The sequence below is a fragment of the Protopterus annectens genome, chromosome 6.part1, assembly GCF_019279795.1.
Source record: "Protopterus annectens isolate FY-2018-M chromosome 6.part1, PAN1.0, whole genome shotgun sequence".
Lineage (NCBI taxonomy): Eukaryota > Metazoa > Chordata > Ceratodontiformes > Protopteridae > Protopterus > Protopterus annectens.
Window position 1 is genome coordinate 477,241,278 of NC_056738.1, and position 16,958 is coordinate 477,258,235.

At 38.2% G+C, this 16,958-nt stretch overlaps 1 protein-coding gene across 2 annotated transcripts in view; it reads left to right on the forward strand.

Moving 5' to 3' along the window:
* COL6A2 (collagen type VI alpha 2 chain) overlaps positions 1–16,958 on the forward strand; it is a 253,069-nt gene that overhangs the window by 161,520 nt on the left and 74,591 nt on the right. For both annotated transcript variants that reach the window (XM_044075925.1, XM_044075924.1), the window contains exons 25-26: positions 11,428–11,580; positions 15,816–16,268. In XM_044075925.1, coding sequence (XP_043931860.1) covers positions 11,428–11,580; positions 15,816–16,268 — 606 coding nt within the window. The remainder of the gene's footprint in view (positions 1–11,427; positions 11,581–15,815; positions 16,269–16,958) is intronic.

The following is a 16,958-nucleotide window of genomic DNA, read 5'->3' on the forward strand; positions in this document are numbered from 1 at the left end:
GATATGAGACAGTTTGTAAGTGGCAACAACTGTGGCATTGCTACTGTGGGTTTGCAATCGTACAGTAGTACAACTGCTTACATTCACAGGCCTACAGATTATGTTCCAAATTATCAGTATTGCACAACAACAGGCTCCACATCTTCTAACTGCACAGTACACATCTCACATATGCATGATCTACCAATAGAGGTAACAGTAGTCTACAGAAATGCCATGTTACCTGCACGCTCCGTGTGAACTTGCTGGGTGGCTCCAACCTCCATGACGATACATGTCTGCTGCTGTTGGTGTTGGCCAGGAGCCACCAATCTCAGGAGAAGCTCCTCCACTCTGCTGGGGGGGGGTGGATGGTAACCCCACCACCTATAGCAAGCTGTTGTCTATGGACATCAGACGCACTCTGCCTGACATGTCTAAGTAAATCACTGCAGTGATGGCGTACCTGCTCATATGTCCAGTTATGCATGCATATGTCATTTACCCTACAGACAACATCTTGCCACAGTGCAGTCCGCTCATGCTGGTCCTGGCTGATTCTTGAGAATAGCACTCTGTAGTGCTGGATCAGACTGCTTGTAATGATGTAGTCCTCAGTACTACTATAGCTCAGGTTGCAACAGTGGGCCATGATCCCTGGAAGACAATGAAACAATATGTCTGAGCAAGTCATATGGCACACTTAACATTATACAGTACAAATATCACTAAACTGCTATATATAGCAACCTATTAGCTGTCAGAGGATACACACTTTCAATATCACATATCAGTACTCACCCCACAACTGCCTGACAGTGCCTGGCACACTCTAACTTAACAAATCACACCCACAGTGTTTAACCACCGCATGTCATATACCAGCACTGTATGCTGTCTTGTTTGCCACACACTACAACCTACATACAAATATGCACATAACAACCTTCACCAACATATATATGTCCACCCTTCACATACAGTTGTAGTATGTCCCTTGCTCTATGCACATGTACAGATGTTAATATATCTGACACATATATATCTCTCCGTATGTGTGTGCCATACACACACAAGGTCCACACTGTTGTAAGTCCCTGGACCTCACGACTGACCTGTTGGGCCTTGCTGCTACATGAACAGGTGTCATATGTGAGCACACAGTAATATTAGAGGGTGTATAAGAATACTAGCCTGGTACATCAGTTGCCAATGCTAAGCTACACATTAATATGACTATCATGCATGTGTTACTCTGTCACATCCATGTTTATATAGCTGTTTGCGCTACTCCCCCAAACAGCCATTGTCCACACTACTGTACAGAACACAGATAACATGGATCAGATGTTTGACATTTAATGCTGAGCTACATGTGTCACAGTTATGTCCCCCTGCACACAGCTACACATTGATTTGTCCATGGCAGTAGTTATGCTGGACATCTGTGCATAGATACATACTGCTGCCACATATGGATGTTTCAAAGTATGTAGAGTACTCTTCAAAAACATCTACTAAATGCCAGTAAATACATATCTGTTACATACCTTTCCTTTGTATGTGTTGGTATTAGTAATTTCCCTGTTCCTGTTTTTTTTTATTGTTTGTTTGCTTTTGCTGTTAATGTCTCTCTCTCTCTCTCTCTCTCTCTCTCTCTGTCTCTCTCTCTCTCTCAGTGTCTGAAATGGAGTGATTGTGTGTGTGTGGGCAGCAAGTACAGCCTGCTTTTATAGGTATCTGCACATGTGCATGTGATGGCCTCTGCACCAATTGATGGCCACCATTTGGTAATTGCATGCAGCCTGCTGTGTGGTAATTGCAGTACTCACTGTCATAGCAACCCAATGCTATAAATTGCTAAGTCAGGTAGGCATAGCCCTTTCAGCTTTCCAAAGTGGGGCTCATACTTGTTTGCTGTGGACTCTGTTGTTTAAGTCAGAAGGTTGGTAGAGTTCTTATATCTGAAGCTAGGGGTGTAGCCAGTGATTTAAATGTTGTACCCAGACCTGAATGTTGCCACTTCCAGTACACACTTGTCAGTGTAGAATTGTACTCACCCCTGCAAATGCTAACACAAGATACATGGGAGTATGTAGTTTATTTTATACATATACAACTAACTGCCATACAAACGTAGTTATTGAGATGTATTATTTTGGCACATGAACTGTTTGTGAACTGCTATACTGTGAATATCAATGTACTCACTTCTGAACAGTTTGTGCTTTTTTAGTGTTGACATTAGCACAGTCTGCTCATGAAGAATGGACAATTCTAGTACTGAGTATGCCTACCTACATCCTTGGTAGACCCTGAACACACAGGTATATTGTACATTTGGGTAGGGATGCAGACATACAGGGAGCATTATGTATTATTGTGTGAATGTTATCTTGCTGAACTTAAAGGGTTGCTGTGTACCTGTTAGTTTATCAGGGCAAGTAGTCTGTCTGCATAGCTCCCAACTTTGGACCTATCCAGATGGTAGCCACATGATGGCCTGTTATTCTTTGTCTGTGCAACGCACAGGTCTTTTCAGCACTGGTGCAATGGCATTGTTACAGTCAGTTGCTACTAGTACATGGCTACATCCTTTGGTATTTCAGTGTTGTACTCCTACATAAGGGTATGCTTGTGGAACTCCTTCCAAAGCTATTTGCACAGTGTGTAACAGCAGAATAGCTGATATGCCTGTGTGTTTCTGCCTCTGCCAGGCCTCTGAAAAACTCAGGTACATATTTGAACAGAGTCAGGGAAAGGTAGGTAAAAGTCAGGTACACCTACAAAATAATAGAGACAAGTAAGTGGAGACTTCCTGAGAACCAGTGCATATGGATTACTACACCTTTTCTGAAGTGCAAGTGGTGTTTAACTATTATCATTGCCACTATCCATTATGTGTAATACCCCACCTTTCTGCCTAATGTCAGTACTTTTCAGAGGGATTCGGAGGGACACAGCTAACATATGTTTAAAAATCAGGGACATCCCTGAAAAGTAGTCACAGTTGGGATGTATGTCCTCTGCCCTAATCAGATATGCCACTGTTTGTCCTGCTATGATACTGTGTGTGGGTTGTAAAATGCTGCTGTAACATTATTTCCTGCTAGAATGGCTGGTTCTCTTATCACAGTCATGTAATGCAAATCCACAACAACTGCTGGTAAAGTTCCACAGAAAAGGTTTTGTGTTATGGCATTCCTATTTTTCCTTTATATTCACTCATTCTGATGCATGATATATTTATTTCAGCACCAACTTCATGTATGTCTGCTGTAGCTTAGTGGTACTTCATGCAGTGTAGTGAGTCCAAGGTCCACGGTTCGAGACTGACTAAGGTGTTTTATTTTGCTGCTGAGCAGAACAAGGGCCCTCACATGCAAGGTGACTAAGGCATTTTAAGCAGTTGTAAGCGGGTTTGCGCAGGTTTGTGCGGGTTTGCGAGAAGCTTAGCAATACTTAGCTAAGTGCACACAAGCACACACTCGCGCAAACCCGCTAACTACTGCTTAAAAGTGCTTACTTCCGCTAACCCCCACGCTCATTTCTTTGAAAGAAAAGAAAATTGGGAGATAGGAAAGTGGTGAAAAAGGGGTACAAAGAGGGAAAGACAGTAGGGAAAACAGCTCAGGATGTGCAGGACTGGTGTAGGGAGGGTCCATAGCTGCCAATTTCTTTAACAGCAACAGCTGTGCATATACTAGAAATTTGGAGGGAAATTTGAACCCTTCCACCCATGAGAGAGGGGTGAGGACAACAAAGTATGTTGTACTGCCAATTAAATTTCAGTTTATGTGTCCAGCAGACATGTGTGCAAAATGGGCAGCTATGTTTGGGGTGTAATTTTTTTGTGGGAGCAGATTGGCCATTTTTTTTTCCGGTGAGAGTGGAATGTGGGGTAGGGGAAGTAAGTATATTTGGGGAGGTATGTTGGGGAGGTAAACAGACATGACAAACAAGACACATACAGGGGTGGAATATGACACATGGGGTGGGTGAACACCATTGATGGGGAAGGATGTTTGGAAATCGCAAGCCCATGAGCCCACAGATGGCAACAGTGGAACTGAGATCCCCACCCATGGGCAGTCACCACTGCACCTTCACAGCCCAGATGGTGGCTGTGCTGGAGGCTGCGTAGGAGGGGCAGGCTCACCCGTGAGTCGCACCACTCTTGCCTTGAGCTGGTGTAGAGGATCAGCGACTGAACACTCAATCTCCCTACGCACCACAGCCTGGACCATTCGGAGGGTGATAGGTGGCCCTCCTTTGGCCACGCTTGCACAAGGGGGATAAGCCCCATCCCCTGAAGCGCTTCCACCTGAAGTTGGCACAGGGCCAATGGAGGAGGAGGTCCCGGGCTGGACACTGGACCTGCTGGTGCCAGGTGCCATTGCCAGCTGAGGTGGGACAGGTGGGTCTGCTGGGACCGGCCTTCCCATCCATTTTATGTTTAGGAGGATTTAATGACAATATGGGTTGGTAACAGCCAACAGAATTCCAAATTTGTTGTAACAGCATGCAGTAATATTCCCATTAACCCAACACACCAGAGTTCCAACAGTTGAACAGCAAGCATAGCACATGCATATTTAGAATAGCAGTGGACATTCCAACAGCATGCAGGATTGATTGGTGGCAACAGGCCACCAATATTGTAGTGTTTGAACAGGGCACATGCATCAAAGTAAATGCAGATATTTATAAACCAATAGGACATATGTCCCAACAAATGTTTTGAGATTAGACATACCCATTGAGGTGTGGAATTGCGTTGTTTATGCACATACAGTAGGGTGTAAAAAGATACCTACATTAACATCTTATATGTACTTATAGTTTACACTACATTCCTATTGACTGCAGGTATATATCCCCTACATGTATTATTACACTAGGCAAAGTCCATTAAGTTGTGAAATGAGTTTTGCTAGTTCCTTGTATACCTGACCTGTATCTGACATACAAACTGTCCAGGATGCAGATGTTACTGCTACGTATTTATATTTTTTATTTATATTTATATATCTACATATCTGGATGTGTTCAGGTGACATTATCAGTTATATTTCTACAGCCCCCTATATTTCTAGCAGCACACTGTCATTTCTGGGGAACACATTAACAAGCTACTCGTGTGCCAGATTTACCTATGCATGCCAGCCATTAACCAACAGTTGAGGACTGTATATATGCTTCACAGCTACTGGCACTCCCTTCATCCACTTTATATGGGCCTGCCCAAGTGTGGGTTGACAGCGCTTAATACAACAGTACTATTTATATAATGCAAAAGTACAACAACATTTAGAACTAAGTGACACGGACACACTCCAGGAATTATACCTTTATTAATTACATTACACACTTTTCTAGAGGCTCTCTCATTTATTTGATATTACAGTGCATGCAGAAGACTTATTCAAGATGTATTATACCTTTATTAATGGGTTACAACACTCTTTTTCAGGATCTTTCACTTATTTTATATAACAGACCATGCAGAGAAATTATTCAGGACTTATTATCCCTTTGTTATTGGGCTACAACACTTTTTTTCAGGCTCTCTCACTTATTTTATATAACAATACATGCAGAATAATTACTAAGCTGCCTGGTGGTGCAGTCTTAGCAGCCTATCTGCATAGGCTTGCTGATTCGCAGCACAGACACCTGCAGCTGTGAAGTAAATGAAGGGATATTGAGACATACCTATCCATAATATAGACTACAATAGCAATTCTTACATACTCCATTCCATGGCTACCTACTCAGTAGTGGGGCATTTTCATTCCCATGGACCTCCTGTATCCATTGGTTCAGTTGGTCCTGCTTGTGTCTCTTCAGGTCTGCGTAGTGGTGTCTAACCTGCTCACCAGTCCGAGGGATGCCTGTGGCACTGGTGAGATCATGTGCTAGATGGTTCCAGGCTTCCGCTTTGTACTCAGTGCCTTGAAACTGGCCCTGCAGGAGTCTTGCATCATGATGATGGACGAGGAGCCAAACCATTACTTTTGACTCCTCAATGCCCCACCGTTGCGCTTGAAAACAAGTGCCCTCTCCAACACGGGCCATTCTGACTGCAAATGGGAGCTACAACCAGTTATGGCAATTATTCCCACCTATGGAGCTTAAATATGCCTCATTTCCCACACTTATTTGTGATTGGCCGGTTTTTAAAAATCTCAGCTGAGTGCACACCTGCTTAGCACTGAGTAAACTTTGACTAATATGTATATGTATGTTGACAGTGCATGAGCAGCAAAAGCTGTCATGGCTTAGTGGTTCAATACTGTGATTATGGTGCACAGTATTCCAGGTTTGAGGCCTGTCATTGCTTTTTATTTTACTACTGGCCTGACCGGCTAGGAGGTCTGGCTGTGTTTAGCCGACTTTGCTCAACTTTGCCCAACATTGCTCTACGTTGCCCGATGTTGCGCTAGTTGGCGCAGTGCGCAGCTTCGCGCAAACATGTTTTGTTTGCGCTAGCTGGCGTGATGCGCAGCTCCATGCAAAGCCATTGCGCTAGTTAAAGCAGTGCTTAGCTATTGGCAATTATTCTTAAATGTGCTTAATCCTGGTAAATGTTGCTTAGCAGTGCTTCACATTGCTTAAGATAGGTTACTTATGCATTCATTAGTATGCATGACCGTTTCACCTTCTTATATATATTTAAAATATCGTTCACTACTACATAGGCCATTTCAATGCATTTTACTAAAATTTAAAAGGTAAATGTCAGGAATTATTTTTATGCACAGATTTCCTACAGAAAATGGAAAGGGGAGTGGTAGGACTCGAACTGGGAATGCCGTCTCTTTGTGCAAAGGCTCTACCACTGTTTGGCTTAATTTGCATGTAAGTGGTTTATTATCCTCTTCGATATCTAAACTGCTAACTGTAGCTAAGCAATGGGCAAACCCGCGCACACACATGCAAATATGGGCAGCTATATCGGGAATAAAAAAAAATTGTTTTGCATTTTATTTTATTTTATTTGTACAGGGGTTTTGAATGTGGGGGAGTGTAGTGTTGGGGATATACACATTTGAGCGGACTCGCTCATATCTGGTGACATTTGCAGATTTAGGCACTTGCGGGGGCGTGGTTATATGGACTGCTCGGCAGTTTGACACGCCCCCTGCACTCGTGCATGCTCCGTGTTAGCCTTAGAGTTCAGTCAGCGCACCCTCATGAATATGCATGGCTCGCTGATGTCATACTCTTAGGCTGCAGTTTCCATGTAAGACTTATTTAGTCTTACACGGAGGATTACTGAATCCCGGCCGACATGTTTCCATTTTCTTGGAATCGCTGCCACAGTTTGAATTTATCCCTGTGGAGCACAGGACTGCAGAGAGAGAGAGCAGAATGAATTCTTGATTTTGTTATTGGCCTTTCTCTGCAGCCATGAGATTATGGAGTTTATATATTTAAGTAAGGCAGTGTGGAGGGTAATGCCTTCAATGTGGGGAGGCAGGTAATCTTATTTTTTTTAAATATTTTTGATTTTTTTTTCAATGATATTGCTTTTAACCTTGCTAATTTTTCTAAATCTAAATCTTTCTAATTTTTTTTTTATTTTTCCAAATACATTTGAATGAATTCCATAGATTTATGCATAACATCTTAAGTAACTATGTACACTATTTACATTAGCCTGATACTATAACAGATCTTAATGTATATAGTTACTTTATAAATATGCCAAATCCATTATCAGAATGTCTGATCAATTATTGCATAGTGTTAAACAATAAGACTTTTCCCCAAGGGTTGTTGATAAATGGCTTTGGATAAATTCTTAGTTCTTTAAATTTAATTTCCAATAATGCCGTGATCTTCAGTAGGCTGTAGAAGTCTTCCAAAGTTGGTATTGTGTTTGTATTCCATCTTCTTTTATACACTTTCTTGAAATTGCAAGTATAGTCCATACTAGATTCATGTTTGACCTATTCAAATGAGATTGACCTTGCTTTCAACTATCTTGATGCAATGTTTTCAATGTACTGGGTTTTAATGTTCTTTACACACACACACACACACACACACACACACACACACACACACACACACACACACACACACACACACACACCACATTACATAAACACCACTGTCTCACTTGATTCTAAAAAATATTTCCTCCTTTTTTTAAACATCCTCATTTTATTTATTTATTTTTTTACTTGGGGATGTATTTCTTGAAAAGCTGGTTTACCGTCCCTAAAACAATAGTAGTGGAGGCTCACTCCTGTTGGTGACCTGTGCTAAACAATGGAAAATGCCTTACTAGAAAGCAGACTATTATATTTTTGTTTGCATACTTGTGCAGCCATGACAAAACATTGTTTAAACCGGGTTGTGCCATTTTACTATGTTTAAAATCTGACATGCTATTCTATACCTTTGATCATATAAATACTGACAGATTCTGTAAATAGCTCATTGCATTTATATTTCAGTGCTGCTTTATTCTCTTACTCAGTGTAACCTTGTAGCTGGTGCCTATCTGAGCAAGTAATTGGCCATAAGGCAGAAAGCAAGTCTTGATGGAATATCTGTCATCCAATGATACACACACACACACACACACACACACACACACACACACACACACACACACACACACACACACACACACACACACACACATGCATGCTCTTGTGGACAGTTTAGATGATTACTGGTTTACCTGTTGGCATGCCTTTGAGATATGGGGTTAAAACACATACCTCAGCAAAAACTCATATGGGAAGAGCAGAAGCATGCAGGCTGTACACAGAATGATTCCCAGTCAGGGCTTCTGCTGGAGAATCAAGGACTGGAGAGGATACTAACCTTTGTATCTCTGTGCCGCCCTCAAGGCAACATGTATTATAACTAATTAATGTTAAAGTTAGATATTAGTAAGCAATCCCTGAATAAAATTTACTTTTGTTAAGACAAGACCCATGAACAACACAACTTTTGTTAACAGAGATGTTGCACAAAAAAGTCAATGTACATGAACCCACACACATATTGGTTCAGCAATACCCATATTTATGGGCAAATAAGATGAAGTATTTAAGAGTATGGATTAAAATGGCTTCTGTTTTAGCAGCCAAGGATATGTGGGAAGAGACTAAACAAAACATATTACAAAAAGTGAGAAACTGGAAACTTTTATTTATGCATATGGATAGTAAGATACAAACAGTGAAAATGTTTTAGTCCTTATTGTTCTGAATACAGTTCAGACATGTTTTTATCAACCTGAGGAGAAGTTGTGAACCATAATTCATAAAGAAATGAAGGAATTTATCTGGTAGGGAAAGAGAGCAAAACTTAAGTTGGATAAGTTGATCCTTCCAAAAGAACAAGGTGGTTTAAGTTTATCTGAATTGAAGGGATATTTTAGAGCTACACAACTAATGCTCATATAGATAACACAAACAAAAGGTTATAAATCAAAGTTAAAGAGAATGATGATAAAGCAGGAAGGGAGTTAGAAATAAGGAGAAATTAAGATTATTGATGTAGGTCCTTAAAGATAATAACCATACAGAATATTATTTTCCTAAAGTAGCAGAAAATATTCTAAGGAGCAAGCCAGCAGCATGAGAATAGAGAAAGGAGATTTTACCAATAGGGATGCCTGCAAGTAGGACTCAGAAAATTGGCAAGAGGGGGCTGGAATTTACTGGAAAAACATGGCAAAGGACTATTGTTATCGCAAGATACTGGGAGCAAATACCTCAAGCAGGAATGGTAATAGAGTGGGATGAGGCCAAGAAGACATTTAGATTGCAAGCTAGAGACTGCTTTCTCCTTCCAGGCCTTGATCACGCATTGCAGGCAAAGAGAAAGAGATAGGTGAATTTTAAGTGAAAAATCTGCTCTGGTAAATTTTTTTGTTGAATCTAGAACAGATGCAACTGTTAAAAAGGGATAATTAGTAGGGCATATAAAATATTGCATGATGACTATAAGAATTAATCAGAGGAGGTCAAAATACATTGAGAAAAGAGACTGGAAAATCAGTCTACAAGAAAACAATGAGAAGACATATGTATGGCTCTCAAGTAAGCAATCAAGTCCAGAAGGTTTAGGATCTTTACTTGGAAGTGTTTTCAATAGGTATGTTTATACCCCAAGTAGACTTCAAAGAATTATTGTCAGGTAGATCACAAATACTGGAGGTGTGATGAAGTAGAAAGAGGTAACTGGGAACATATGTTTTGAGGTTGTAATAAGTTTCCAAATTTTAAAAGGTCTCTTCAAAGTACTCTACCAGAAATATTGGGTGAGCAGGAGACAAACTGATTCATTTCAGCTGGGCTACAGAATCTCAATTTCCTAGACATAGTAAGGCCTATTAAGTTTAATTCTATTGGCTGCCAAAAAAGCAATTGCTAGAAAATGGAAATCAAGCCTACACCAACTGTATTTGAGGTACTAAATATTATAAAGGAGATAAAAAAACAGGAAGAGGGATCTTTTGAAAAAGGAAGGAGCAAATTACATAGAAATAAATGGAAATTGTTGGAACAATGTATGCATAGTAATATTCAAGAGGAGGTAGAGGAAGAGTGAGTTATAAGGGAAGACAGGAATTCAGCAATTTTTTGTAATGTTGGGCTGATGATAATAGCAAAGAAAATATATGTGATGTATATTGTATTTAAATGGAAAATGTTAATAGGGTTTGTTTTCTTTTCTGTTAATATATATTTGCCTATGTCTTAACTGATAATAAAGTTGTTCAATTGTGAAAAAAATCAAGATTTTTTTTGTTTTTTTCCTGATTGAGAGAATTACCTTAGATGAAAGGGGTGGGGACTGGCAGAACAGTTTGGAAGTACAAGAAATAAAATGGCAGATAAGGTTAGATGCCCAATGATTTTCAGGTGTGAATGATGAAATGAATGTAGTTAGTGTTCTAAAGTCAATGGCTGTACAATTTTGAAAGTAATAACAAAAATACATTACATTTTTGCATCATTGACTTTAACCAGCATTTTGTAGAAGTAGCTGTAATTAGTTGAATGGCTGTTTTTTTAAATATTACTTTTATCATTGTCTTTACATACATATTAAATATATATTTAATATTGGAAAACAATTAAATGTATTATTTCAGTCTTTGCCCAGACGTGGAACATATAAAGTGTAGATCAAAAGACATCAATTTATCATCTGGTAAAAAGACAGAAATACAGTTTTCAGAGCCTGTTTTTGTAAAATATTATATGCAACTTTTAAGGATCTTAAACATTTAGAAATTCAAATATAAGATAATATAATTACAGGCATAACAATAGTCTTATGTATGTAAATCATGTTTTGCTTCAAAAGTAATTTTGACAATTTAATTGTACTTTCTTATTCTAGAACTCTAAAACAACTAAGAACTCTTACCATGCTTTAGCATTATTAATCTTATCTTTTTTTCATTCACAGATTGTGAGAAACGATGTGGTGCTTTGAATATTGTGTTTATAATTGACAGTTCTGAAAGTATTGGCCATACGAATTTCACCTTGGAGAAAAACTTTGTCATCGATGTGGTTAGCCGGTTGGGTACAATTGCAAAAGATCCTACTTCACCAACAGGTTAAAACTAATCAAAAAATAATACTTTACTGTCTTTAGCTGTGCTACATTAAATATGTATTGAACAGTGTTTTAATTTTGTTTTTTAAGCAATTATTTGGAATTCTAAGTTTATGCCTGTTTTCAATTAAAGTGGCAGGGAAGCTGAATCTTTTTGCATTAGTCATAGCAGAAAGTCTTCACCCGGCAATGTTCAAGGGGTCTGTGTGTCATAAGGAACTGTGGGTTACAGATAGGGACTCCCATTCTGAACAAGTTGGAGGGGTGAGGGATTAGAAAAACATTTTCATGAGCGACTTTTGTCTAAGAATATTTTTCCAAAATTAAGATTACCAGAAACCAGACTTTGATCTATGCCAAGGGCTAGTACCCATGTGCTTGCTGATCAAGTCACCCATATACTTTTGGTGAGTTATGGCTAAAATGAGAACATGAAGTCATCTTATGAGCTCATCAAATGCAATTTGTGTGTCTGTAGGGTGGTTAGGTGCAGTGTCCTTCATTTATAGATCAAAATACCATTGCAAAGATAACATTTTTCATTTCTTTTTCTGTTTCTGGGTTCATTTTAACAGTCTGTTTATGTTTTAGTTAGTCTCTTTACGTCTATATATGTTATTCCAGTAAATAGCTGCACTACATTTTGCTATCTCAGTGGCTTAACTGTGTCAGTATTAAATCCTAGTTTCTTTCTCGTGGGGGAAGTAATAGGCCAGTGCAGGTGTTCTAATTGTTTTTAGGCAGTTCCAGGGCATTCACTAAAAGAGTAGGTGTCTAAAAAAATTTCCCACTGCAGTAGTGATCTTAAACCTATTGTATCTCTTGTTATCCACCCCTTAGGATAGTCTGCCCACTTAATTCCCTCACACTCCTCATTTAATTGTTATTGTTAAGTAACATAGAGTTATCATTTTTCAAAGTCTCTCTTCTTAAGCTGTTTAAATCCATTTCCCTCCCGCTGTATTCATTAGAGACAGAACACAGTGTGTCTACCAAGCCAATCTGTGTTTTACCTTTTGAACGTGGTGCCTTTGAGTTTTGGAACATCTTATAATTGTCTTCATGAACTGCTATATCAAGAATCTTATTAGACATGACCCCCAATAGTCTGGCTTTGTGAAGTGTAGCTCCTGTCTATTTAATCTGATAAACCTATCTTGAAGGGATACACAGACTGTAGATGGTGGTCATGTAGTGCCCTTGGTATATATTGACCTGGTCAAGGACTTCAGTACCATTCTATTTTCTGCATCATACAAAATCTATATTCTTTAAAAATCAACCCATGCATCATGGTAAGATATAGACCCAACTGGCTGAAAGAACCAGCACAGTGTGAGCTGCAGGTGCCCCCTCATAAAGTATGAATGTGACCAGTGTGCTTCAGGAATCCATACTGGGACCTTCCCATCATGATATTTACTTCTCCGATCTCCAGTGAGCCAAGATCTGTGGCTAACAAAGTTTGCATAAAACTGCAAACTGTGAATAGATAACTCACCCTCTAATACCCAAACCTTCCAGTATTAACTCTCCCTAATAAACTCTTAGTGGCACTATTTTTGGTAGATGATCCCTCCCCTCATCATATTGTATAGACAACACACTTCTGTAAAATGGACAAAAAATTGTCAGAGACCTATGCATTTTGGTTTTGACATCATGTGACAATGGCTGTCAGGAAAGCCCTTTTTTAGCACAGTAAATTGCCAGTGGAATAATACCAAAGTTAAAATGAGGTATTCACTTCCTCATACTCGGCATTGATTAGATCACTTATTGAATACAGTGCTCTCTTTGGTATGTACCTCAATAAAGATATCAAACAATGAGAAAGAATTAGAAAGAACCCCAAAGGTTTCTAACCAAAAAGATCACAGGCCTAAAATCACTGAGCTACCAAGAGAAGCCGGAAGCTGTGTTTTTTTATTCTGTATGTTACAGATTATTGAGGGGAGATTTCTGTCTTGCCATTCTTCACCATTAGTGAGCTAATTGTCCAGGACTTCCTGTTTCTCCACAAGTACAGCATCTCCTCTAGTACTAAAACCAGGAGCCCGAGTCTTCACTAACAGATAAAGTATGGTGGAGGAAGAGGTATAGAACCCAATACCTCACAAACCTTGAGACTAAACTTCTCCTACATATTAAGCAGTCAGATTCACTATTCTTTAAACATAAACGTAATGAGAGGATGGCTATCAACAAATTTTCTCTGGGATTGACTAGTCTGGCCTTCCTAGAGGAAGGAGGTATAGTGTGACAGAAGGTATCGGCAAGACATGAATGCTCATCATATTCAAGGGCCTTGGAATACTTATGAATCTATGAACCTGTAACTAAAGAAGCATACACTTTAACTTGTTACCTTCAGTAGAGGTCTGGAAGTAACTTGCAATGGGCAGAACCTAAGATTTTTGATAAAATCCTCCCATTTCTAAAAAAAATGTCATATCTCTGGAAGCATAGGGATTAATAAAGAATTGTAAATCTTCACACAAACTGTTTTTCATAGTGGTAGTATTCTTTAGATTTTAGGTCTTAAACTGGATTTTATAAACCACAATAATCACAGTGATTATTAAATGTTCAGTATTTTGTAAACAACTTACAATATCTCATCCATTACTCAAGTTACACATATACTATCAGCAGCAATTTGTTCACCCAGCTTGGAGCCTTCATATGAGGCTAAGCAGCTCTGTCAGTGCCACTTGGTTGTTTGAGATATGTAAAGAAACAGAACATTTATGAGACTATAAATAAATGTTATATGAACAATTAATATCTCTATATCTACACTAGACAGAGGTCAAATATCAATGCAGTTATGTTTGCCATTTTGTAAGCTTTAAAATGAAATACTTTGTAGCACGGTTTTGGAATTATTAATGCAAACATGAACAAGCAATATTTGACACCTGTAGCATGTAACCACAGAAACACCTGGAAATGCCATTAGGTAATACATAATGTAAACATTAAAGAAAATACAGATAAAGCCTCAGATTTCAGTGATCTTTGTATCCGTAAAATTTAATTTATTTTCAGATATACCGCTATAATCAAAAATGTCACATATTGTCATTGTATATGGGTATTCAGTCCTTCAAATTCAGTGATCCCAAACTATGTAATCTTTACTAGTAGGTCACAAATCTGTGCATAGCTGAGCTTAAGAAGTGTTATAATGGATTTTGAATTCTCATGCCCCAGATGAAAGAGTCACCTTAGCTTTTTGTTGTGTGCTTCTCTGGTATCTGTAGGAACAATTTTTATAGACTCACAATAACAGAACTAGGTCTATGAAAAACCCTCTAAAACCTTCTAATGAGCATGTCTGTATTAAAGAACCACAATCCTTTTAAACATAATGTGCAAAAATGTAAACCAGTGCAACTGCTATGTGTGTATATATATATATATATATATATATATATATATTTTTTTTTTTTTTTTTATAGATAGTAGCCAGGAACAAGACAGGTATGGCATGCCTTTTATGCGGGTAAGACTGACAGGATGCTTAGACTTAGAATCAGGGAACATTTATATGATATACAACAGCAGACTACCACAAACGCTTTAGCGAAGCATGTTATGGCAATGGGTAATACACATAATTTTACATTTTTAATTATAGAAACAAACAGGATAGATGACAGGAGGGGGGGACATTAAAAACAAAACTGAAGTGAATTAAGTTAAATGGATAATTAGGCTTAGAGCCGATATGGGAAAGGGACTAAATGATAAAGTCCCATTAAAACCTATACTCAAGTCTAGGAAACTAAGGTGATGATTATAGATTGCCTGTCTAAAATGTAATTATTATTTTTGCAATAAGTATATATATATATATATATATATATATAGAGAGAGAGAGAGAGAGAGAGAGACATCCTTTACTGCTATAGCAACAAGTCACAGTTTTAGAAACTTTTCTGCATGTGTATCACTATACCTTTAAATGTTTAAATGTTTAACTAGATGCAATTAATTACAGATGATCACATGGTAGGATTTCCGTATTTAAATAGAATGATTTTAGCTTGTGAAATTGTCTGATAAAGCAGTAGTTAATACTGTGAAAGCGCTTACATTTTTGTTTTAATAAAAGTCTCTGAACCTGCATATCTGGAAGCTGCCATCTGTTTTACCTCGACTTTTTTATGCTTTAGTGGAATATTTTTATACATATTTATATATATTTTTTTCTTCCTTACCATTAACAGGTATTAGAGTGGGACTGGTGCAGTACAGTCACAACGGCACTTTTGAGTCCATCCCTTTGAATGACCCAGGTGTTACCTCACTGTCCTCATTTAAAGAAAAAGTAAAACGTCTACAGTGGATTGCAGGTGGCACATTTACCCCATCTGCCCTGCACTATGCCTATGACACACTGATAAAGGACATCAGGAGTGTACATGCCAAAGTCTTTGCTGTTGTAGTCACAGATGGGCGATATGACCCACGTGATGATGAAAACCTGATCAAAGTACTGTGTAACTCAGATGTGACAGTTAATGCAATCGGAGTTGGAGATATGTTCCGTAAACCACAAGAAAGCGAATCTTTGAAATCAATAGCCTGTGGTCAGTCTAACCAAGTACACAACATGAGTCATTTCTCAGAGTTAGTTGCTGAAGACTTTATTAATAAAATGGAAGATGTGCTTTGTCCAGGTATGTAATTAATAATTAATTCTTCATTCCCTCTGGCTTGTGTATTAGGATGCTACTGTATTTACCTCTAGTTATTAAAACATGCATTTTTAAAATTTGTGTAATAAATATGTTTTAATTAGAAGGGTTGAAAAATGAATTTTAAAATTATTCTTACTAAAGTAGGACAACAGAGCAGATGATTATTTTCCTGATGTATAAAAAATGAAACCACACATGAACATTTCTATATACATATATATATATATATATATATATATATATATATATATATATATATATATATATATATATTCACTTGCCAGTAAGTAAAACATGTATTTTGTTTTGCATTAACAGAATACTGAAAGTCTGAAATTATATTGATATAAAAAGAGATGTTGCTGTAGATGCAATTACAATAGAAAACATGAGGCATGTACAAATGGAACATCATAAAAAAGTAGTGTAAGCTACAAGTGAGGAGAGAAAAGGAAATATTTGACACGGGGAAAGGTGTCTGGCTCAGGGTGCTTTTGGGTGGCTGAGGTTTTGGGGATATGTAGGAGAATGGGGAGCTTCAGTAAACAATAATTGACCTAGAAACTATAGTAGATGGACTTGGCAGGCCAGAAAGGATACAATGGGGGATAGAAAAAATGAAAAATATCAGGAAGCCAGTAAATGTGATTGGAAGATAAATGATAATAA